Source organism: Chironomus tepperi, unplaced genomic scaffold, assembly GCF_022539635.2.
Source record: "Chironomus tepperi strain 1889 unplaced genomic scaffold, CSIRO-AGI_Ctep_v1 contig_206, whole genome shotgun sequence".
Lineage (NCBI taxonomy): Eukaryota > Metazoa > Arthropoda > Insecta > Diptera > Chironomidae > Chironomus > Chironomus tepperi.
The window spans coordinates 2268-28804 of NW_027226328.1; the positions used below are offsets into that span (position 1 = coordinate 2268).

Consider the following 26537-nt stretch of genomic DNA (forward strand, 5'->3'; position numbering starts at 1 on the left):
ATTGACCAACCAACCAATTTATGCTATTCAAGAATACATAAAAAATTCCAACAATCCTAGCCTCATCTTCTCTGCAAGCTACTTTGTATCCATTAACAAGCTTTTTAGTGCTAAAGAAACTTCAGTCTCGATTTCTTCGAATTTGGTTGAGCAATCAACTTTACCTTTAAGAAAATTAATGAGGAAAATTTTCATTGAATTCATTGCATAACGATAACCTAGATGTGTAATAAATTTGAGAAATTAGGTGGAAATTAAAGGGGATGGAAGTCGACTTGTGTTTTTGTAAGAGCCAAATTCCTAACATACAGGCATAAGTGGTCAATCATTTTAATGGTACCTAGTGAGCATGCTGAGTGAGTATAACATGCTTGTGAGTATGGACTCTAATGAATAGCATCTTTTTTTAAGATTTTTCGAGATACCTGAATTTCCTGCCACCCGGATGCATACAAAATACCATTGACTTCATGGAAAATTTACAGATCAATTAACAGATCCGTTTTCCTCCTTTTGAACAATAAAAGAATTTAAATATAATTTAAAAATATTTTTTAAATTAATCCGAATAGCACAATTGGTTAATCTTCACCCAAAAATGCGTTCCTAGACCTACATGACTCTGACATTTATTACGATGGATCCAAAACTGGTTAAAATTCAGCATCCTGAAAGAGCTCACGCTAGCTTATTACTGTTTTTCGCATCGATTAACCGGGCCCTGTTGTCTGGGTAAGCTTTAATTTGAATCAAAGCTTAAGAATTATTGACTATTGCAGACTTAATCATTGAATATTCGCGTGAATAACAAAGTACAACCTGATCACATACCTGAAAATCGGAGAACGCAAACGAAAAATTCCAAATCCTCTTAAAACCTCTCTGGTTTAAACAGATGATATCATCGCCCCAATACTTTTCATCTCTATGCATACCAAAAAATTGAGACTGGTATTATTGCACCTTTGGTATTAAATAGCCATTAATGTCAACATCACCTGATGTGGCTCGAGCTATAAATGGACCTTCTGGGAAAAGCCTCATTGGATTCTTTGATGACTGCCTCTTAGATATGTAAATTTCTGAAGAAGATCTAATGAAAAATCAGGTTGAGTTTGAGTGCCGTATCTCCATCGATTTACCACTTTATGCTGAACATCATGATGGATACCGAGCATCACAAGAATTGTTGATATGGTTCTGATGTGGTATCAAAGCTCTAGATTTGAGAGATTTAATGAGAAATTTTTTGTTTAAAGTTGCTGGTCTCAGCCTTAAGAACTATAATGTACAGTCAAAATTTGCAGGCCTGCACATCAAAAATGCGTAAAATCCAGCCTGCGGATCTTGACTGAGCCTCTAAAATTCTAAAATTACTACTTACAGCTATAGTTGTCATGGCTAGTTCATCATCAATTTCCTCCTTTGTAAATTCAAACTTTGGGTCCAGCATTAAATTAATCAACGAATTTTCAGATTTATCATCTTGTGCCTTATTTGACTTAATAACATCATCCATATATTTTTGAATTGATCTCATAATTTTTCCATGTTCTCCTCCCAAATTTAGAAAGTCTAAAAGCTTATGACTAAGTCCAACGACTAGATATGGCATGAAATCCATACTTGACTCCATGTATCTGTGAAATGTATAAGTGAAATTAGAATTAAATATATTTTTAAATCAATCCGAATAGCACAAATCGGTTGATCTATCAAAAATGCAACCCAAGACCTACATGACTCTGATCCAGCATCATGAAAGAGTTAGCCAGCCTTTTACCGTTTTCGGATCGATTAATCAACTTCTGCTATTCGTGTAAGTTTAATTTGAAGCAAATCTTACGATTTGGTCAGATTCTATCGCGTTCTGATGGTTGGAAACTTAAGTGCTGTGCATTAATTGCTGCACTTTGATATGAACACAGTAAGTGTTGTACTGAGCTTTTAGTAAACTTGTCTGAGCCTACATTAGAATTAGATTTAATCTGGGTAAAGGACAATATGTCCAAATAAACTAGGATGGAGGTTCTAAGACCTGATTGAGTCTAATGAAGTGAAAAACGGGTGTCATCAGGCTACAGCCATGTCATTACAATATCGCCATAAACCTTTCTGTCAATCCCTATACTAACAACATGCCGACATATGACATATGACATGTGGCTGCCGAATATTGGTGGAATTCGGCTTAAAGATTCTTTTCTAACTCATTTCTAATATTCTATTGCAACAGAGCTTGAAATCGACTTGAACATTATCTGGCGTCGAATGGACTTATAGTCGACTTTTCCATACAAAATCCGAGTAGACTTCTAGCACTTTAACTTACTTGTAAAAAGCATCAAAAAGTTCACTATGAAAATAATCCGTTTCATAACTCAAATTACTTTTTCCAAATGACTCAAGTGAATAGACTCCAACATAATCCATCAACTCAAACTCCCCACCGTCAACATTCTCATCAATTTTTAATATAATCTTCTTTGATTTCTCATCAAAAGTATTTAAAAGTTGTTGAAGTATTTTGGTTGTAAAAGCTTTGTTGATAATTTTTCTGTGTCTTTTGTGTTCATTTCCATTAAGTGATGGAAGTGCGTGATTCTTTGAAAATATTCTATAAAGTAATGATGGCTTGTTGTACGTTTCGGGTGTATAGAAGATTTTGTTGATGATTCGGGCATCTTTGGTAATGATAAAGCAGTGATTAAACAGCCAAACTTTGGTAAGCGGTGCTTCATCTTTGATGAAATTTAACAATTTTGAGATGTAATCCTTTTTGGATATTTGAGTAAGGAACTTAATAGAATCAATAAATGACAGTCCATCATGTCCTGGGAGGTTTCTTGCTAATTCGTAAAGTCGACGACGACTCCAGAAATATTTGATGCAATAAGTCAATAAAGTAACGACACCGAATAGGATTAACAGAACTTCAATTCCAATCATTTTTTAGTTGTTCATTGATTAAGATTCAAAATAAAACTAAAATTTATTACAGAACTTTTTACTATATTTATACAAGGTCGAACATTCATAAAAGAAGAAATACGTCTGAATTTGACAAGCTGATTTAGACTTTAGCCTAAAAAATTAACATTTGAAGCATTTGGATTTACAATTCTTATGGGCACTCATGGAAAAATGTTTTCAGAATTTTAATGAAAAATGAAATTGTAAGAAAAAATTTTGAACTTCCAATTATTGCGAGAATGGAATCCAACAATTTCGGTTATTTGCCTAAGTACTCCATTCTCTAGGCAACTGAACCATGAAAAATCGATTTAAAAATCAATTTTTAATTTTTTTATCCATTTGTGTAACAATTTATTAAAGAATAAACTCTAGAGTGCAGAACTAATCAAGTTCTTACATTAAATTGACATGTAATTTTAATTAGTGTCTTGAAAGTCAATAGTTCCGAGTAGTAAAATGTAGTTGCTTAGATACAATGTAGTTGTTGCGTTGACAATAAGACATAGAGGAGCTCAATACAGCGTTAGAAATCAGTTGACTCATTGCTTTCTTCTGTCCAAGACAGACCAGTGTTCTATCGACGTCCGTTGTTCTCCGTAGCCGTTACCAACACTTATATTGAGGCTTTTTTTTCCTATTGATCCAATGTGAATCGTAGGGACGATAATAAAGTGGTTAGACAATTTTCTGAATCCAAGCCAGAAATGGCTAATTTTGCTAATTTATTGCGTTGTTGTTCTGCTTCCTTCTCTACGGATGTACACCTATTTTCGGTCCATTTTTAGTACGAATTAAAATGATCGGGTATCTTAAAATAAGTTAACATTGTAGGTCATGTTTTGTAATTCGGTCAATGGTCTAGATGATCTGCAAATAATTTCAGACAATTGAAGTTTGACTGAAGTGTTTTTCTTAAACTTAGTGGAACTAAATTAAGTGTTATTTCCTTGTTATTTCCAAGCAGCAGACGTATTTTGTGTCTGGTCACATTTAATTTTTTTATTATTATTATAAATTGCGCATTTGTTTAAAATTTATATACAAATCCATCTAGAAGCATTTAATGCCAACAATATTCATTGCTGTAAATTCTCCCACAATCCAGATGGGCAGATATTAAAAAATTCTCAGAAAAAGTTAATTGAATCACAGGAGAAATCATAAAAATTGTTCACCGGAATTCATTAAAAAAATAATGTCAATTGCCAACAAAACAAAAGCTTAAAATTAAACTTTCGACCAAAAATCTCTAATACCTAAGCTTGTGTCAAATTTAATTAAAATTCTTGTTAACTGAAATATAAATTTCCACCTGTAACTCTGAAACAGATTTGGATATATTAAAAATTCCGAGAAAAAATATATATTTTTGTACAATTTTCTCACGAAGACTATTTAAAGAAGAATTTAAAAGTTTAGGAGAATTTTTACTATGAATTTTCATTTTATGAATGAGTAAACCCTAACAGAAAAGAAGAATGGACAAGTATGGCCATCAGTATGGTCACAAAATTGAGCATGGTTAATTATTTTGAGTATATTCATAAACGTGTTCATTTAGGTACATAGCTAAGTCTCTAATGGATCATTCGCTGTTGTGTCCATTCGGAGAGAGAACGCTCAGCCTTGCGAATGGCTAGGTCAAGTTGAGTAGCTGTTTACAGCCTTACTGTAAAACTATTCAGGTTCCCATTTGTGATACGTGATAAGTATTATAGTGTCATTAATCAGAACTCGAAGTCGAGTCGAGTCGACTTCATATAAATCGACTTAAATCATGCCAACTTTGAGTTCTGGTCATTTTTGAAGGTCTATGCTTAAGGTCATTCAACCCTCTTTTCAACAAGAAGACATGATTTGGCACAAAAAGACGAAATTGTAGGAAAATATAATGTTTTGACGATTTTTGATTAAGAACGACTTCAATTTAGACTCTACGCATGTCGCATGTCTCCAACATGGGGTCAACCCATAGATTTTGATCTCCAAAGCACACCTAATACTCTAATTCATCCAAATTCCTTTAATAAACCAACATATGTAGCAACAAATGATAATTACACAGTTCAAGTAATTTACTCCTAACCACAAGTCACTAATTCCTCAAAAAAACGACCTCATCAGTTCATGAATGTTGCACCATTAATTGCATGTAATGAGCCACAAAATTATTCATTTTAATTAATGTGGTAAATAAATTCAGTGACTTACAAAACGTCTGTATCAAAAATTTCAAAAAAGTCCTTCCTTGAAGGCTTTCCATTGTCGTGTCTTATGATCCGAAACTCTTCCTACTCTATGACTTTTCTTACATCCTTTTATCCAGTCGACCACTTCGAAAGCATGTACGCTATTTTTTACTGTAATTTGTTCATCTTGAAAGAGAAATTGGACCAAATATTTGTTCTTATGTAAACGGTTTCATTAAAGTAATGAAATCATTTTCAAGTCGCATGGGCAATCATGCCTGAAAATTATTTTTTTTTAACTTTACATTCAATAAAAATGAGGTAATTACACTGGCAATTACGATTAAGCTTCCTATGAGATTATATGCTCATATTTTTTTATTTCATTTTCATTTCCATTCAACTGGATTTGTAACATTGTAAAGCTTCATAATGTTTCAAAGGCTTTAGAAATCTCCAGTTTTTTTTGTGTTGGTTTCAATATTGTGGGACGTTCGTTAATGATGTCAATTTAATTTAAGGAAACTTGATTTTACTCATTATATAAGAAATTGAAAGGCATTTGATGTAGAAATGTCGGAAAATTCAATCCAATCTCGACTTGACTCTGGTCTAAGGACGGATTTCATCGAGTCAGACGAGCTTGGCTCAAGCCTTAATTCAGCGTTTTACTAGTCTTAAGCCCGATTCGCAAATAGGGGTCCGAATAACTGATATCCGTACCGTCCGTTACCGGTAATTACCGGTAATATCCATTACCGTTACCGTTCATTTACATGGATTATCCAACGGTAACAGATTTTTAGGGTAAAAACGTTATTTTTAGACATTTTTCATTTTTGAAAACTTTTAATGTAGATATTTATTACCAAAAGAATTTTTAGACTTGTCAAGATATACAAATGTCAAAGTCAAATGTAATTTTTGATCAAAAAAATGTTATTTTTGGTCACATTTTGTCACAGTGAGTCAATTATTATAACTTTTATTTGCTTACTGTTGAAAAAATTTAGCAAAAATTACATCTGAAAATCAGTAATTTTGTATGATGAATCCTGAAGAAGTGCTTTATTTATTTGAAAAGGCAATATTAGGAATGATAGAAAGATGAGCAAGGTAACTTTTCAGGTACTTATTGGGTTATGAAAAACTTGTTATTTAGCGCAAGCGCAAGCTGAAACTAAAACTGGCCATATTTCGGTCATTTTTCAAATATTTTCTTTTTGAAATTTTAAACTGCAGGAAAGTTTTAATGCAAAAGTTCTTACTTTTGGATGTTTTACAACTTTTCTATACAAGCCATCCTCTAAAAACGTTTATAAATGGCTTTTTTTAAAAATTACCAAAAAAGTGACCAAAAATAAAAATTTTTTTACCCTAAATATTCGGATATATATAGTCGAAATATACGGATATTACCGGTAATCACCGGTAATTACCGGTAAATATCCGTTACCGTCAAATCCCAATTACCGGTAATTTTCGGACCCCTATTCGCAAAGCTCGAAGTCGATTCTAATTGCGAATGGAGTCGACTTGAGTCGATTTTCCATACAAAAATCGAATCGACTTCAAGCTCTTCGAATCTGAGCTGGTTTTAAGCTTGAGTTAAGCTGGTCTGAGGTCGTATTTTCAGACATCTCTAGGCCATGTGTTTTCTGGGTTGGAAGGCTTAGGACGGAAATTTCTTTCTATGCAGAAAATGACAGGAAAATTGGTATCAAGTTGCCGTTAGGAAAGCTATGAAACTTGCATTTAATACAGCGACTTAACGATGTTAAGAAACACGGAACACTGTTTAAAGTCTTCCAAGCTCTCTTGAAAAGAAACTATTGAGCATTCAATTAGGTATTGAGAAATTGCAAGCCGTAGCCCTCAATTGAGCTTTATTATTGCACAATTGATCACCATTTAACCAAAATGTTCCATATTTACAAGTTTTCTAACGATTATCAACATTTTGGTTACATGAGTCTGTACATCTACTGAAATAAGTAGTTAAGATTCTCATTACAACCCAAATTACCAAACATCATTTACGACAAGCCCCTCACAATAAAACTTTTAATTTGAGTCAGGATATATTTTTTTTTTTCACAATTATAATTCTCGTAATATCCACTTTACATTCGATGGCTTTGAAGGTTGTGCCGTATGGTTTTCATGGTTGAATTAATTTCAAAGCTATAAAATTAAACGTCAACCGCACAATATTTTTTTTTTTTGTATTTTGTGGAACATTTTTGTGTGTACAAGAAAAAAACGCTCAGATGGTGAAATTGGCTTTTCTTTATCATTTTGTAAAACATCAATCAAAAAATGGTTCTATCGTGCATTTACAATTCTATGTTCGTATCAGGTATAGAATGTGTGGGAAATATTCAATTGTACTGTTTAGTTCCTTTCGACTTTAAATCGTTTAAAAGGATAGAAAGAAAAGAGGAATATGATGTGAATGAAGGAACTAGACGCACTTAGAGGTGACCAACCTCTAAGGAGGAATGCTCTTAGTGCCAATTTAGCAAGAATTAGTAAGTGAACCTGATTTTTTAAAATTGGATTTGAACTGCTCAATGGAATTTTGAGAAACTCAGACATGACAGTAATTGACAAAAATGGTGGTACAGTACTGTACTTACTGTATTTACTGTACTTACTGTACTTTTCATACAAGTAAAGTAAGTACTTTTGGAGTGTCTGACCCTTGCCAAAATTTTCAGATATTCAATAACAATTTAAGAACTAAAGTTTAAGAAACTGCATTGACTGATTTTCATTTTGGACTTTACAGGGGTATTCACTATTTTTAAGCAAATTGACAATATCCTTTTTGAGTTTTTGAGCCAGATTAGGACTCCATTTTAAAGACACCTTCATATCCTTTTTCGGACTTTTAGAGTCTAGACTAATGCTAAAGTCCTACCAACTCTGCCTTGATTATTGATAGGATTAAAACTGAATTTCAGCTTTACCTCAGTTGAATCAGTTGTCATTTTGAAATTTTTGTAGCAATGATGAGCTACATAAGGAGCAAACTTGAATAAATGCATCTCTAAATTGATTTACATCCAAAAATCAGTCTACATTTCCTTCTTCATTTTCTCTCCTACAACACATTACACAAAAAAAACTAAATGCATCCACATGACAATGAGAATTCAGCAACAACTGTCGAAAAATACAAAGGATTTTTTTAAAGTTTCTATTCAGCTTAAAAGTCGTATGATGTGCAAAGTGAAATAAAGTAAAACTAAAAGCAGCTTTAAGTGTCAAAATTACAAAACCGAGTCATCGAGAAAGGATTTCACCATTTTCAGAAGTTAGAGATTGTACGTATGCATGCATGAAACAATTTGCTATGTGTAGGATGGAATTGGAAACGTTTAGACGATGATGAGACTGATGGTGAAATTTTTGGGACTTAAATTTCATAGGAACTGCTTTAAAATCTTCAAAAATTCAATTTAAAATCCCAAAACCTGTGAACAAGACATAGAACCAGAACATACCCAATTTCAAAAGAAAAGTCATAAAATGTTAATCAAATTTACTCTTTTAGATCATTTTTCTGCACAATCTAACCAAAAAGCACAAACTATATGTGTATCCTTCATATCTTATTTAACTCACATGTAATCCAATAAAACTCAATAGTTCCTACATCAATAAACATCATCTCATAGAAAATAATGAAGCGTCATTTCAATTCATTCAAAATTTTGGTACCTTCATAATGTGATCCGGAAGAATTTGATTCATTTTCTACATCCTTAAGGGGATGTACGATGTAACCCATTCAACCGTAATTAGTGTACCCGAAAACCATAAAAAATATGTGTGTATCGTATTGCAAGTAAGTCTTGGTCAAAAACCGATTTATCAATAATAATGGACTTAAGGATGTAGAACATTTTTACTTGACCTTAACTGCTTCTTCTTTTATCGGATCATTAAAGTTTACAGTTGAATATAAAATAAGGAAATTTCATTTTAAAATCCCAGCATGCACACAATTTTGCTGTCTTTGTGATGCTCATTTACTTAATTCGCTGGTCGAACAGATCAGCTGCAAATCAGTTGTGATCCATAGCATGTCTCAGTCTCAAAACTGGCTCTATTGGTGACTTCATTGTCCATCAAATGCTACAATATCTCTATCAACAGACTCCTTCCAAGAGTTATTTTCCTAGCTTTTTGATGCAGGGTTTGATTGTTATGAGCATTTTAACTCGGAAATCTTGAATTGAATACTTGGAGGGTAGTTTGTAATTATTTGACACATATCCGAAAAGGACAGAGTTATTTAGGTACATTGTTGTAGCTCTCTGTTTTCCCTTTGCTGGTCATACAACTCAATTGTGATCGATTACCTCATTTATGGGTCTCCTAAAGCTGGCTCTATCGCATGCTTCCATCTGCCTGTTACCAATACCAAATACCATGCTATATTTAGTAACGTATCTAGCTCTAGTGATGAATAATCATATTTAGATGGCATTAGTCGACAATAGATATTAGTTTCTAGTAAGAGTTCTAGATGTCGAGACAGGTACCAAGAATTCCGGAAAAAGTCTTTGTATCAGTTACGTCTCGAGACCAGACGAGACCAATGTTTACCTAATAGTTTCATTTTGGAAACATGTCCGTTGTAGTCTCCGGAAATCTTTACGACACCCTACAAGAAACTAGGCTGGAATTTGATGTGGTGCCTTCAAATTAGTTCTATTTGGACCAGGGACATATTCAGAAAAGGTTCCCCGATTCCCAGAACTAGGTCGAAACTACCCGAGAAGTCTCAAGAATTTGTCGAGATCGAGACATCCGGAGATCTTAGTGAAAGTGGAAGAAGGACTTTGGACGTCGTAGCTTGGTCGTAGCTTGCCACGAATCTAATTTCGACCTTGTTGCTACCTACATATCAAGCTCATCATCATCTTTGTATCTCATCCTCACACAATCATATGCTTATCGGGTGAATGAAGAAAATTGTAGAAAGATGGGACCACAATAGAAAGCAGATAGATGTCACACATTTTATGACAAGAAGAAGCAACATTTCTCTTCATTTAACTTCATTACAATGCAAGAGGCACTACTGATGCCAGTTTTTACTTTTTCTGATATTTCATTTTAATAATATGATATAAAAATAAAATTTCATATCTTTTATGATGATACTCTAGGCTGTGGTAAAGGAATGAAAAAGCAGTATATAATTACGACAAATGTCATAAAAATGAATGAATGAAAAATTGTAAAGATGTAGAAGAAAAAAAAGCGACTCCAGGAAAATTCAATTTTGCATCAACAATTTGTCTCTTCAAATGGCTCTTTTTATATCCATAAAATAGACATTCTATATATGGTAATCGCAATGGCAGTAGATGCATGTTTGTTATTTTGGTAAACATCGTAGGACAAATAAACATAAAACCTTTTTACTTTTATTTGTCCTATCTTTGTCTCTTTTATTTCCTTTTTTTTTAGCTGGAGCTTGCTTTATGTGTAAGGGTAGGAGGCAACATTTGGATATTTTGTTGGATTGTTTTATGATACTGACTGGTTTTGTACCTAATGAGATTGCCAATATTCAATATTGAATGTTATGTTATGGTAAAGACTCTTTAAGCCTATAGCAAGTCTATAGAGACTCACTAGGACTGACAGAGACTTACCAGGACTGACAGCGACTCTTTAGAATTGACTGAGATACTTTACAGTCATCAATGTCTAGTTAGAACCGACTACTCATATTAAGGGCTAACACGGACTCTCTTGATTTCGATAGAGGCTTTTTGGAATTAAACGAGACTTTGTAGGATTGATAAAGTGTGGCTGAAGTATGTCGGCATGATATCGCAAATCGAAATAAAAAGGAGTCTATAATTTCGTCAACCCATTTCCAATTTTCATCAAGGCTTCCTTGCCGAGCTACAGCATGTCCAATTTTGGACAAAAATTCCGACATACTTCAGCTTGCAATATTTTCATAACTAATATGTTATAACATATTATATATCAAAACACATCTACTAATTTCGTCAAATTTCGTCAAGTAAAAAATTTTAAAATCGGAAGTGATCTACAGGACCTACAGCCTGTTTAAGCTGTACCTGAAGGTACAGTCAAGTCAAAAAGTTTTTTTGTATGACATTTTATATGTCTAATCATATCTAAATTTCATAAGGATTTCAAATAAACAAAAAGTTTTTGGATTGGACCATCCTCAAGAATCTTATGTCCATTAAAGTGCTGTAGAGAGGCCTAAATTTGAAAAATTTCGGGTATGACATGTTATATGTCTAAACACATCTTTTTTCATCAAGAATTACGAATTTTATGAAATATCTTATTTTTGATCCTTACGTAAATTGCTTATGTCGATTAAAAGTAATAGAGTCTATTACTCTATTAAATAGACAGGACCTAAATTTTCTAAAAGTGCTGTAAGAATTTTTTTCTAGAAAAACTTAATAATTAGAATTTTGTAAAATTATTAGCAATTTGATTTTATCATTTACAATTTTAATTCCTAACTTAATTTTTTTTTTAATTTTTTTTTTTTCAAAGATATGAGATCTGAGATTATTATTGTTTACTAACAATCTCAAAAAATTTAATCACAAGAACCAAAGTTAAAATAATTTTTTTCACTTTTTACGAAAACAATTTGCAATTTTCATAAATATTTTGTATTTTCGATTTTTATAGCAGTTTACATAAGGATCAAAAATAAGATATTTTATAAAATTCGTAATTCTTGATGAAAATAGATGTGTTTAGACATATAACATGTCATACACGAAATTTTTCAAATTTAGGCCTCTCTACAGCACTTTAATGGACATAAGCTACTTGAGAATGGTCCAATCCAAAAACTTTTTGTTTATTTGAAATCCTTATGAAATTTAGATATGATTAGACATATAAAATGTCATACAAAAAAACTTTTTGACTTGACTGTACCTTCAGGTACAGCTTAAACAGGCTGTAGGTCCTGTAGATCACTTCCGATTTTAAAATTTTTTACTTGACGAAATTTGACGAAATTAGTAGATGTGTTTTGATATATAATATGTTATAAAATATTAGTTATGAAAATATTGTCAGCTGAAGTACGTCGGTATTTTTGTCCAAAATTGGACATGCTGTAACTCGGCAAGGAAGCCTTGACGAAATTCGGGAATGGGTTGACGAAATTTGACGATATTATGACTAAATTATAGACATCTTTTTATTTCGATTTGCGATATCATGCCGACGTACTTCAGCCACACTTGATAAAGACTTTTTGCAGTCATCATTGACTGTCTTTATCCAACAACTATTCTATTAGAGTTAACAGAGATTCGTCTGAGTTTGACAGAGGCTTTTCGGAATCACAATATATTCTCTAAGGTCAAAGGAGACTCTTTGCAGTCACCATAGACTATCTTGAGCTTTTTTGAGTTAACAGAGACCAGAGATCGAAGCTTAGCTAAGCTAAGAGCCGATTTAAGCGACTTCGATCTCTGACAGAGACAGAGTTTGATAGTGATTCATTGGAATCACAAAAGGCTCTCTTGGATGGACAAAGATTGTTTCCAGTCTGCAAAGGCTCTCTAGAACCAATAACTATTCTTTAGGTTTAACAGAGGCTCTCTTGAGCTCAACAGATACTGTTTGGAATTAAAAGATATTCTCTAAGGTCGACGGAGACTACTTACAATTACCAAAGACTGTCTTCAACTGTTTTGAGTTAAAGGAGATTCTCAAGAGTTGTCAAAGACTTTTTAAAATCGACAACTACTCTTTAGGGTTAACAGAAATTTTTTTTAATTTGACAGAGACCCTTCGGAATCAGAGACAGACTCCATGAATTTTACAGACTCTCTAAAATCAACAATGACTTTTCAATTCCACAAAAGACTGTCTAGAGCCAGCTAATATTTTCTTAGACCTACAAAGACTCTCTGTTGGCACTATAGACTATCCAGACTCGACATAGACCCTCAAATGTCAACAAAAAACCAACGTAAGGTGGAAAAATGAAATTTTCAAGAATTATATGTTTCTAGCTTACAGATTGCATGTCCCAGCTCAAAACCTACGCAATAAATACCTCGAAACTAATTCCATTCCTCATTTATCTTCCATTTTTCCAGTTCTACGCATAAGCACATCAGAAAAATAAAATAAATCGTTTCCATTGCATGTTCAAAAGAATGTCTATAAATGATGATAGTGTTTGGAATGCACAAATGAAAAGATCGACAATAAGCACCACAAATTGATAAATTATTTTTCATTTTCGTATTTCACACTCGACATAAAAGAGGAGGATAAACAATTGACACGTAAATTGCTTTTCTTTTTTCTATCCTTTTTTCCCTGCCTTTCATTCTTTTTTTGAACTGAATTCTTTTACATCAATATATCGATTATGATGATGGCTCGTGTGAATGGATACATATTTGAGGGTGTCCATTTGTTTACATATGTAGAATAAGTGGAATCGATTATTAGGGACAAGATGAGGATGAAATTTGGTTTTGTTTGTTTTTTCGATTATTATTGAAGTTCAAAGTGGCTGTGAGATTTTGAATCAGGTCCATATGTTAAGTTTTATGAGGCAATTATGTCTAACTCTACTAGGCTTGAAGTTTTGAATCTGAGAGGTTTTAAGAGACTATTTTAGGTTCTTTTCTGAAATTTTACTAAAGCTTCCATGTTAGACTTAAATGCCGGAAGGCACATGAAGTAGTAATGACAGACAATCCGGCTTCAGAACAGTGTGACTCAAGCTCCAGGCCAGATTTGATCGAGTCCCAGGAGCTAACATGGGTCAAGTCCCATCAGAGTCGAGTTGACGTCTTGAGTCTTCCTGGTTTTCAAGATACTCGTCCCGGAAAGCACATGGCGTAGAAATGGCCGATTTAACTCTGGCATGAGGACAAATTTCATGGAATATGGGCTTGATCGAGAGGTCCGCTGACCTAGGGTCAAATATTTGGTCATTTTTATGTCGTGAGTCACTATGGCATGTAGAACTTTATGAAGCTTTTGTGTTCAAATATAGAGAATTTTCAGGAAACTCAACTGAGTTCTTAGGTTCAAACTGATGTCGAGTACTTCAGACCTCATGTTAAATTGCTCAAATTTTAGATTATACTCTTCCAAAGCGGCATTTATCTAGTGACATTGATGATTTCACCATATCATCAACGTCAAGCTTAATTAGTGGCAGTGGCATTAACATGTAAGCCAAGTGAACTGATAAATTTAGTATCAAACTAAAATCATGTCACCACCCTGTCAGTTCCAATTCTTTTGCTACTCTACTAAGGTTAACAAGCAATATAAAACACAATTAAAACTCCATCCATATGGACACCCCATTCATACAGACACTTTACCCAAAAAGCTCAGAAAAGATGAATACAATGAAGATTTGTATCATCTCATTTCCTATGAGATGTTATCACACGCGTATGCTCATCCACACCAACAAAAGTATATCACAACAACACTTTCATGAACTAGTGCATGCTTACATTCAAAGTAGTCAGGATGAGGAACATTAAGCATACAAACATTAATAATATATTTGCATATAATGCTTGATATTGCCATCATAAAAAAAGAATTATGACAGTTTGCTTCTTCTTCATCTTCTGCTAGTTATGCTGGATTTTTTGCATATTTTTGACCATATTTATGCGGTTGCCGCTCAGTGTGTTGTAATTTTGGTTAATAAAATTCAGACATTTTTTGTGTCTGTATTAAGTTGACGGGTGGGGGAGGGGTCGAGGGGTAAGCACAAAATTATCTTGACTTTTGTCTCGTGTAGGATCATGTCTTGTTTCTTTGATAAATAATACATAAAAAGTACTTCTCTTTTATCCTCCTTGTTGAATAATGTTGTACATAAATATTTTAATAAATTCACTTGAAAATGTGAAAGATGAAACCAATTTGATTATAAGCATACACAAAAAAAAAGACTTTGTGAATGTTGTAGACGATATCGTTTGTAAGCTTCTCTAAAGTCATATTTATTTGCTGAAAAAGTTTCTTCTTAAACTTACGACGCAACATAAATTTAGATTAGATTTGAGTTTATTTTTTTTTTTTTCAAAAATATTCTTTTTTGGTGTAATCTTTTATGGAACAAATGAAGGCATTTGTATGAATTGTAAAATCACAGACTGAGAATCTCTTTGTAAATTGGTTGATAATTGGATTATGGCTATGTAATCATGTCTTATGGGGTATATTTGCTAATATTAAAAGTTAGTTAATCAATCCAAAAAATGTCATTGCCGAGACAGAAACACAAGCTTGTTACACAGCACTTGGACGGAATTCACAAGGGAAAGGGCGACCAGGAGCTTCAAAAGCTACTTTGCGCAGAACAGTAATGACATAATGTCAGCTTAACGTGTGGACAGATAATTTGTACAAACTAGGTGACAGAGCCAGCAACAGAGTCAGATGGAAAGCCTTCTGTTGTAACCTAAGCTCCACATAGAAACATTGTTGCAGTAAGAAAGTTAGTAATCAATCCAAAACCTTGTCAGAGTCGATCAGCACATGAATTAGTGTTTGATGGCCATTGCTTAGTGTAGAATGATGTAATGAAGCATTGTGCCATAAAGAAATCGTTTTCAAATGAAAATTGCACCGGGAAAATGGAACAATGATGGTTTTGAATGGATTTTTGGGTGTCCAATCCTCTTTTTATAAAAGAAAGTCTTCATGTAGCTTTTTTTTCGTAAAAAAGCTTGAGACTCTCTAAATTTTGACAATTTTTACGAAAAAAAAATTTGACCCTTCGTTCCTGAGCTTGACACTCTTAATTAAAAGCTTCTAAATTTCAATTGTTTTGCCCGAAGTCCAAGTCAATCCATATAAATTTGCCCATCAATTTCCAATTAAAAATCAAAAACATGAATAAATTCATATTAGTTATTTAATTATTTGTTATGAAGCACAACAAAATCACCTCAATTGTAATTTATTTTGTACATTTATTTCATTATTTTTAGATAATTAATAACAAAATGAGTTGTCAAAAATTGACAACAACTATCGATATTTATACATTAAAATTTACTTCATTAGCCTACATTGTAACATAATTTAGCCTTTTTTTAATAAATTTGATAATTAAGCATTGTGTAATGTTAATGAGATCAGTTGATTCCGCTTCAAGATTCATTCTGTTTTAAAAAATCGACCGAAATGACAATTCTTGAATGTTTCGCTTGACACGACGGACTTATTGTATAAATCTTTGATGAATCATCGCTATCATTTAATTAACATCGGCTTTTGTTCTTGTCTAAATTTACTCAACACAAGCTTCAGCCAAAAAATTTTCATAACTAGTGAAAAGAAGGAAATTTTTTTTTTGTGTCAACAGTGTGGTCTAGATACATAACATTAATCGTGACACAGTATGCTTCCGAAAATTAATATGAGATTTTAGAGGGGGAGGAATTTTGATGATTGTGGATTAAGGCGCATTTATTGGAATGGTAACTTAGTTTGCTTCTAAAGCTGGCTCAGCTGATATTAGGAATTGGCAAGTGTTATTCCGCGATAGTGCTATGTAGCTGTAGAAGTCATTAAAGGAAAGTCAAGTATCAAAATAGGTTTGTAAAGTCAGAAAAGTAAGCAACTAAGCCTTGACAGTAAATTTTGCTCATTTATGGCCATAGCATCTTCCTGGTGACGAGTTATTATCCTCTAATGACACCAAATATCTCAAATTTCAAATAACTTACCATAAAGTTCCTTTAAATTCCCTTAAAAATAAATTTCAAACTTTTAATTGAATAAATCACCAAAAAATCCAAAAAGGCCATCCTATCCAATATATTTACCCCAAAAAAAAACTAAGTTCATATCAATATCCTCGATGTCAGAATCTCCCCCATGGCATAACAAGCGCTCATAAATTAAGATATATGTTATAAATGTCATCGGCTTTTGTTGCCAGGAAATTTGAGACAATAAAATTTATGAAAAAAATTATGCAAACACGCTTCGGACACCATAAATTAAATATATATATATAGAACAGAAGAATTTAATTTTCTCTATCGGCGTGGAGCAAGAATGACACAAAATTTATGTCCAAAAATATGTATCCGAACTAAACCCGAGTGTACAAAGAGCACGCTAAGAGCATGCTCAAATTTTCGCTGAGCACGCTAGTGTGAGCATGCTCTTTCATACAAAACCTGATGTCACTACTTTACGCTTCTGAGCACGCTCAGAGAGCATGCTCTTTTAACGTGCTCAGAGCACATCGTGAGCATGCTCTAGAATGTGGTGTGACATGAGACATTTTTTGAAAAGTGTCATGTGACATAAAGTTGAGCATGCTCAGAGCATACTTAGGAGCATGCTCAATGAGCATACTCAAGAGCATGCTCACTAAGCATGCATAAATATGAAAAATTTAAAAAAAATTAATTAATTTCACTTGTGGAAGAGAGAGAGAGTGTACTCTTTTTTAATCATATAATATTAGTACTATTAGAAAATGTATTTGTAATAAATTCTGTTTAATTAATAATCTGAAAAAACCAAAGTTAGAAAATTTCGCTTTTACCTGGATTCGAACCTGAGACCGCTTCGTTGCTATATGAGACCATCGCCTTAACCATTACGCCACCGCTGTATTTTACCTAATAATTTATATTTGGCAAAAACCATATATAAATGTTATGTATTGTACTGATTAATTTTAAAAGTTTTTTGGTTATTTTTTTCGGTGTTTCACTATATTTTCAGGTGGATAATTTTCATAGATTTTTCCAAGATTTTCCACATTTTCTTGTTGTGCTCAGGATGTGCTCTTGAGCATGCTCAACGATGTGCTCAGGTGAGCATGTTAAAATTTCATAAACTACATTTCCACGCTGTGCTCAGGATGTGCTCTTGAGCATGCTCAACGATGTGCTCAGGTGAGCATGTTAAAATTTCATAAACTACATTTCCACGCTGTGCTCAGGATGTGCTCTTGAGCATGCTCAACGATGTGCTCAGGTGAGCATGCTGAAATTTCATTAACCACATTTTCTCGTTGTGCTCAGGATGTGCTCTTGAGCATGCTCAACGATGTGCTCAGGTGAGCATGTTAAAATTAAATGTGGTATAATACATGAGTATGCTCAGAATGTGCTCATGAGCATGCTCAACGATGTGCTCAGGTGAGCATGTTAAAATTAAATTTGACATAATACACGAACATGCTCAAGATGTGCTCAGAAGCATGCTCAAGAGTACGCTCAGATGAGCATGCTAATACTTAAAATGCCATTTTGCATGAGCATGCTTAAGATGTGCTCAAGAGCATGCTCAGTAGTGTGCTCAGGTGAGTACATCAACATTTTGATTTTGAGTATGCTCATGAGCATGCTCAGTTGAACGTGCTCACCTGAGCACGCTGAAAAAATTTTATATTTTTCGAGAGCACATTCAGAGTGTGCTCATGAGCGTGCTCAGTTGAGCATGCTAAGGTGAGCACGTAAAACGATGAATTTGAGCATGCTCAGAAGCGTGCTCACAAAACTGAGCACGCTCTTTGTATACTCGGGAAAGCTGACTTTGAAACTTTGTTTTTAAAGCTATTGGCAAGTATTTGCAATTTTTTATGTAGAATAAAGGTTCTGATTTGTTGTCTGGCTGTCTTTGTGTCTGTCTCTCTGGGTCTATCTGTCTATATCTGAGTCTATCTGCATCTATCTTTGTTGATTTGTATCTATCTGTCTTTATTTGTCTCTTTATGTTTTTGAATGAGTCTATCTGTGTCTATTCGTGTTTATTTAAGTCTACCTGTCTCTATATGTGCCAATCTGTCTATATCTATGTCTTGCTATGTCTATCTGTGTCTATTATTAGTCTATTAGTGTCTAATAGTGGTTATCTGTGTCTATATGTGCCTTTCTGTGCCTACTTGATGCTATCTGTGTCTGTTTGTCTCTATTTGTGTCTATCTGTTCCTAACTGAGTCTATTTGTGCTTACCTGAGTCTATATGGCTCTATTTATGTTTATCTGTTACTAACTGGGCCTATCTGAGTCTATCTGTGTCTATCTGTGTCTATCTGTGTCTATCTGTGTCTATCTGTGTCTATTTGTGCCTATCTGTGTTTATATGTGTCTATCTGTGTCTATCTGTGTCTATTTGTGTCTATCTGTGTCTACCTGTGTCTATTTACGATTATCGATGTCTATTTGTCTCACAATTCTTACATCTTGCAAGTACACAAATTATTGCTAGAAAATGCGCTCTATGCCGCATACTCAAAGTATTTCTAACTCGTATGTTGTGGTAGGATTCTAGAGAAGCGACTAAAAAAATCATTTCCATAAATTCCCCCAAAAAAAAGAATTTATTCAAGTAAAATAATCAATACTTGATACAGTCTCATCCATAATTAATTTCATTTCATTCAGCAACAACGAAACAAAAAAAAAAGCTTAAAAAATTATTAGAAACAGTTAAACATGATAGCAGAAGCGTCTACAGTGAAAGATTTATATCCGCTCACATTTCAGAGATAAATCACATGTAATAAATGATAATACATATCATGTTAACAATTTTTGTGCTTTTTATAGCACTTTTTTTGTGTTAAACAATTTTAATATCAACAATGAGTAAAATGAAAACGTAATTTATCAAGTAAATGACCGTGAATAACCGTGCAAGTTCATTTGACAATGATTCTATCAAATGGTGAATAAATTACTTTACTTAATTAAATTGTAATAACAAAAGCATGAAAAAAGTTAACTTTTGGATATGGACTTTGATCTTCCGTGCTGGAATTTGTGCTTTAATCACATTATTGTTATTTACTAGCTTTACTATGAATCATTTAGAAGTTAACAGACCTATGACAGTAATTTTCTCATGTTGATATGGCAGGGCTTACCTAAAGCTGGAATTTTGTTCCAAAACTTCCTGCTCGATCCCTAAAACCCTTAAACTCCTTGAATATTCCCCTGTATAGAGAGCTAAGGAAATTAAGAATCATACAAATAATTTCACAAACAAGCGGACATTAAGACTATAAAAATGACAATTGATCCTACAGACAATTGAGCAAGTAGACAAATGGTCTAATCAACTGCAAACTTCCTAACATACTTCTCAGATCGTACAGATCAATTGTGATCCATGAATTCCCTTAGTTTGTGACTTAGACTGCAATCAAATAAGGTTGTCTACTTCTGCTCCGAGTGAGCAACTTGACAGAATGTCTAGTTTAGTGCTGGGCAACCTTCCATTTTTCACGGCACACCTTTGTCGTAAGCCGTAATCGAATCTACACACGGCATACGGCTCATGGAATTTTCAACATTTTTTAAGGCACAATAGTCGTGGTACACAGGTTATCCATCACTGGTCTAGTTAGTAACTAGATTTACGGTCGTCTATTTTATAACACATTCTGGAGAAAATGTCATAAGTCGATCGTAGGTCTAGGTACGAACTGGACATTTATATTGTCTATCACAGCATTATACACTCGAACTCAACTTAAACTCCATATCAAACCTGGAAGTAAACGAATGTAATGTGCCGTAATTTTAAAAAATATATAAAAAAATCTCTGTTCGAAAAAATTCATTTCATTCCCGGGTTGTCATTTCACATTTCATTTGTGTGCGATGTGTCAACAAAGACAACGGCGCTTATCTTTCTAGAACGATATCGAGGAACAACACAAAAAAAATTAAACAATTGGATTTCAAGTCACAAAAAAATAAATTTTACAACTTTATTAAATTTTTTCAACAGTTTGTTTTTAGGCATCAACGATAAAGCAATATATATCTTCAATCTCATCACGTTGCCATTGAGACATTTATATCGTGTGTGAATAAGACATATTAATTGACTTCTTGTGTAAATACACTATGACTTTTCATTAAATATTTTTTTTTGTGTGACTCAAAAAAAGTAAAGTTTTTCATCAGAACGAAAAACTACGAGAAAGAGTAAAGACACGGCAAAAAAAGAAGTTGTTGTTGTTGTTGTGCAACATAAAAGTGAATGGATTTTTGTGTATTATTTGTAAAAAAGACAATAAAAGGAGGAGAAAGACAATCTTCCTCAACGCAATAATTTTATTGTGCAGTGAAAAGCTCTAAAAAGACAAAAGAAAAGTTTTTATTTATTGTCGAGGAATTGGAGCATAAAATGATGCTAAAACTATCGTTTCTTCTACTTGCAATAATTCATATTGTCGTATCGAGTACGATTATTAATGATACAAAGCACCCAAATGTTATCTTATTGCATGTCAATAACTTGGTATGAATATCATAAAAATTTATTTTAATTTGAATGATGATTTTTAACACCGAGTAGAACAGGCTGCGAATTAGTACCGAGTGAACAAAAACACATTATTACTAGTCACCGACTGGACTTTAACTTGCCATCAACTAGTTAGAACTAGAATATTACAACTAGTTATAATAAATCTAAGTGGATAAAATACGTTATTAATAGTTAATGACAATTACCATGGCTGACTTGACTCTGAGCTGAGACTGGATTGAATTTGGCCTGAATGTAGATTTTCAGCCAGTCTTACGGTTTGTGAGTCGAGGTGGCTCGGTGGCGGAATGGTTTAGTACTTCGGTACATAATTATTGCAACACCGATTTAGCGATCATGGGTTCGAGACTCGGCATGGGAAATTTTTCACATGTCCTTTTTCGAATCATATGTAGTGGAAACGCGGCTCACAGCCTCCCTTTGAAGGCTACAGGCAGTAATGTCATCAAAGAAGTGGTTCGGATTCCACTATAAACTGTAGGTCTAGGTTTGAGCGAGAGATCTGGCGAATCCTCCCTCGTTAAACTCCCAATAGCCATGAAACGCATATAAACGCGCAGCTATGGACCTTAAGGTCTGCAATGCTAATGTTTATTTTTTTATTATTCTTACGGTTTGTGCCTTCTGGTTTTTATGACAATTTCCAAAATACTCAAGTTCATAATTTGTCCGACTGGGCAAAAATAGGTTATAACTGGTTGATGGCAAATCAATATTAAGTTTATGACTTGTTTTAACATATTATGTCTTAGTCATGATGTACCGTAAGTATTTCCGATGTTAAGACCGAAACTTCTCGGATATTCTCGGTCTTGGTCTCAGTCTTGAGAATTTGTCAAGATTGAGACTTCGGAAAACCTTAGTTGTACGCCCTTATAACTACACTTACAACTACACATTAAGTCGATTAATCGCAATCTGTTCTATTTGAGTACAATTCCTAATCGGCACATTTAGTGGCATATTTTATAGCATTCATAAGCATACAGTTTGTTATAGCCTTTATTGACATAAATTTGCCTTTTAACAATGCAATTCATTGTCTTTGAATTTACAAGGTTTTATTACCTTTATTAAGTCACTTTACGATCATGGGCTAGTTTAGAAGTGACAGTGACAGTTGAATTTACATAAATGATTGGATAACTAATCATTAAAGCAGTGTTAGTTACTAAATTTCTATTGTATAAGATCACAAGATCAACAAAATATTTATTTATTTTCAACCAGGTAGCAACTTGTCAATCATAACATGAAGTACAACTCTTATCGATAGCGTTTGTTATAGATTCCAAAATCATGTTTCGACAAGGTCTCGAGACACTAACTTTTTATTTCTGGAAATATCGCCGGCAATATCGCACGTTTAGTCTTAAAATATCACTAATCAAATATTATGATTGTCATAGAGATAACTCTTAGATCTACCACATGTGTCTTCCATGTGACGGTTGTAAAGTTTAAAGACTCATTTTTGTTTAAATTGTAGCTTTATTTTTTGAATCAGAAGATCCGACCACCTGAATAGGCAGAGACACCGCTTTTAGGTACCGTAGTGGTCTTTCTGTACCATGAAAGCTTGCTCATGACCTGTTAGGGTCACCTAATTATTAGATATCTGCACCAATTTATCATATCCAATATAAATTCAGCATAAAAGAATTGTTGCCAATATCTAAATTCTTATGTTTCAACTGTCACATTTCAACTTTTAAGTCCACCTAAATGTGTCGAACAGATTCATTCAGTACGCCCTTCACATCACTCAGCAACCATCTCTTTATGTATCACATATATGTGTCTCTTTCACAGAACTGGAACGATTTGGGTATTCATGTGAATCGAGTTGACAATGAAAATTCAACACCAAATATTGATCGTTTGGCATATGCAGGAATAATATTGAATCACTTTTACTCAAATGGAGGAAGTGAGTCACTATATTCGGGATGTTACAAACGTTCATCATACGGCAATCCCAATCTTTTGTCAACATATTTCGAACGTAATGGATATAATGTGAACATTTTAACATCAAAAAATTATACAAATGCTGGATTGTTCTACAATACGATATTCAATTCAATTTCAAATAACAATGAGCCATTTTTACTATCTGTTGACTTTGGATATCTTGGATATGATAGTGAGTATGGAGTGTTGTGCATTTATGACGTTCAATATGATTTTTGATGGAGAGTTAAATGTCTTGTCCTGGTTGTAAGCCGGGATAAATGCATAGGTGTGTATTGGGTCTAGACAATTTCTTGCTTGCTTATTGTCTTGCCTAGAGCGCACAAAGGCTGATTGGCTAGCGAAGGAAATGTCTGAAGAAGCTTTTGTTTAAGCTCATTGCCTGCCATTTCTACACATTCAATTCAATGACTTGCTTATCCGAATAGCACAAGAAGACTAATCGTTGCAAAATCCAGGGGGACTTGACAGTGACCGTTAAGATTTAAATCGAATCTCGCAACAAGTCAAAGTCACGCTGGTCTGGGAATGAATTTTGCAAAGATTCACTGTTTCGTGCTATTCGGTTCAGTCTTTTTCATGATCTCTATTTACCTATTTCACTAGTTGTACATAGCAATTGCAATCATTGACCTGCCGATCAATGATCTTAAAGCTGGGCCCAGCGCAAGCCTTAGTTTGTCAATTACCGATACCAAATGCGATATTATGTCTTTCAATACCTCTTTACATAATCTCATGATCTCTAGGTCTGGATAATTAAGCAACTTTACTGATTGTAATACTAGGATTAGAAAAGTTGGTATTAAATAGTGCCTAAAGTAGGGATTGGCAGCTTTTAGTCTTTTGCGATACACTCTGGTGGAAAGCCTCGACTAAACCACATACGGTAAACGGTTCATGGCTTATCCAAAAATGTTCTGCACACAGGTTTTTTGGTGTCAGTGTTGTCCTCCACTGGTCTATAGTTGGTAGGGTTTCAATCCCGGGATTGATTTATATGCAATCCAGGGATTGAATCCCGGATTACATACATTTTGATCCCGGGATTGAAAACCCTATTAGTTGGCCTATAGCAACACTGAACACTTTTATTCAGGCATCTAAGTATATAGTCTCCGACAGTGTCTGTGGCACTGTATATTTGTCTATTTTAAACATTTAGTCTAACCTTGTCAAGTACTAGACGATTTTGAGTCAAAATTAGATACATTTACGATGAGATAAAAACTCTAGTAAATGTCATTTGTGACTAATTTAGCTATCTGATTCATCAGCACAAGCTACACATTTTATCCATATTGAACGTCATTTGCGAACAAACTCTTATGCAACTGAACAAATATTGTCATTTATTTTATAAATATTACTTAATTTCCAGTCAAAATATCAGTTCTCGACGACATCGTCGGCACAATTGTGTCAAAATTACATGAACGTGAAGTACTTAAAGACACAATAATAATCTTCATGGCACTGCCAACAGAAAATGGATATGAGATGCAAAAGTCACCAATTGAAAGCAATATACGTCGTATAGCATTCATCTATAGTGACTTATTATCCATTAAACAAAGCGTTTCAAATGAATTATTTCATATTAGTGATATCCTTCCAACACTAGTCAATGCTGCACATCTTGAATGGCGTACTAAAGATCGAATTTTTATTGATGGTGTAAATCATTGGATGGCACTCAACAATAATGAAAAAGTACGTACATCAATTTATGGTGATAATTTTTTTATCGATAACAACTGGAAGTTATGTTATGGCACATCAAATTCAATCATTTATGACAGTATCAATAATCAAAACATGGAAAGTATTATAAATGAAAATTATGACTTTAATACATACGTTGAATCAATTATCAAATCAGATATCCATGAACTGTTTGATGACATAACAGCAAATAAGATTATGTTAATAAGACATCGTGCAAAAATCCATTGTAATATGAATGACATAAATGAATCTATTGTCATCAATATTGAATGTAGTCGTACACAGCCATGTCTATTTGATTTGCAGACTGACCCATGTGAGTTCGATGACATGCACGAGAATGAATTTGATTTGAGAAGGGATGAAATGAAGAATATCTTTGAACAATATTTGAACAATGGAATTATAAAGGATTTTTCAAATACTGATGAACATCATCCATCGATATCGGGCGACCATCATCAGACAAATTCATCTGTAGATGATTCTCATGTGATTGGTGATCCCTTATCGACACCGAGCGGTGGATTAGATGGTTTTTTAACATTATTTATAGCATTGGTTGTGTTTTTGACATTACTCGTTATTATTGTGTGTATTAAGGAACGATGCAACTCAAAACGTAGTGTCTATCTTGACAAGTCAAAGAAGGTCACATTTAGTGATGAAAGTGGAGTTGCTGCTAATGGAATTTCATCAATTAGTTCGACTATTCAAAAGAAAACTAATAGTCATTAGCTCAAATGTAATGAAATGGAAATTTATAAAGTTTAATTTAATTAAATTGAATTTTTTTTTCTTTCTTTCTTCTTTACTCAGATAAATTAATTTTTTTTTTTGCTTTTTTTTTAGTAGTGATGAGAAGGGGGATTGAAGGTTTGATGGAATTGTTCATTTTCTTGGTCTAAATTATATTTAAGTTTGTGCTTACTGTTTCAGGTCTATTTAGTAGGGTTTGCGTATCTGTTCAAGCATGCAGTTTCTATTGTTTTAGATGCGCATGCTTGCAGTTCTTTGAATCTATGCATTTAAGCGCATCTAAATTTGGCAAACTACTATTTAGTGTACTATTTAGTATATAGTAACTCAGTGTACTATTTAGAGTAAAAACTCATAGCACTGAGTTTTTGTTATTTATGATTACAGTCCCGCTCCCTTCCCCCTTAATACGCTTCTTACTGGTTGTAAGTCTAGTTCCGAAGACGAATAATGCAACAACCGGTTCACTAGGATCTGTATAAATAATTTCTATTCATTGAAAGTTGAAACCAGAGCTTCTCTTAATTCACTGACCACCCAGATCAATTATGAACTTTAGCCTCA

General features: G+C 33.6%; 2 protein-coding genes across 2 annotated transcripts; one reads left to right on the top strand and one right to left on the bottom strand.

Annotated features, from left to right (window-relative positions):
* Positions 1-1384: 1384 nt before the first annotated feature.
* LOC139090068 (probable cytochrome P450 313a3) lies at positions 1385-2949 on the bottom strand (the record flags this gene model as incomplete). Its single annotated transcript, XM_070639756.1, has 2 exons — positions 2333-2949; positions 1385-1640 (listed from the first exon to the last, which is right to left on the bottom strand). Coding segments are annotated over exons 1-2 (873 nt in total), but the record flags the coding sequence as incomplete, so codon positions are not given.
* Positions 2950-21137: 18188 nt separating this feature from the next.
* On the top strand, positions 21138-26003 carry LOC139090067 (uncharacterized). The gene is made up of 3 exons (XM_070639755.1): positions 21138-21482; positions 23325-23658; positions 24868-26003. Exons 1-3 carry the CDS (start codon positions 21369-21371, stop codon positions 25950-25952), a joined length of 1533 nt encoding a protein of 510 aa, XP_070495856.1. The 5' UTR covers positions 21138-21368; the 3' UTR covers positions 25953-26003.
* The last annotated feature ends 534 nt before the right edge of the window (positions 26004-26537 follow it).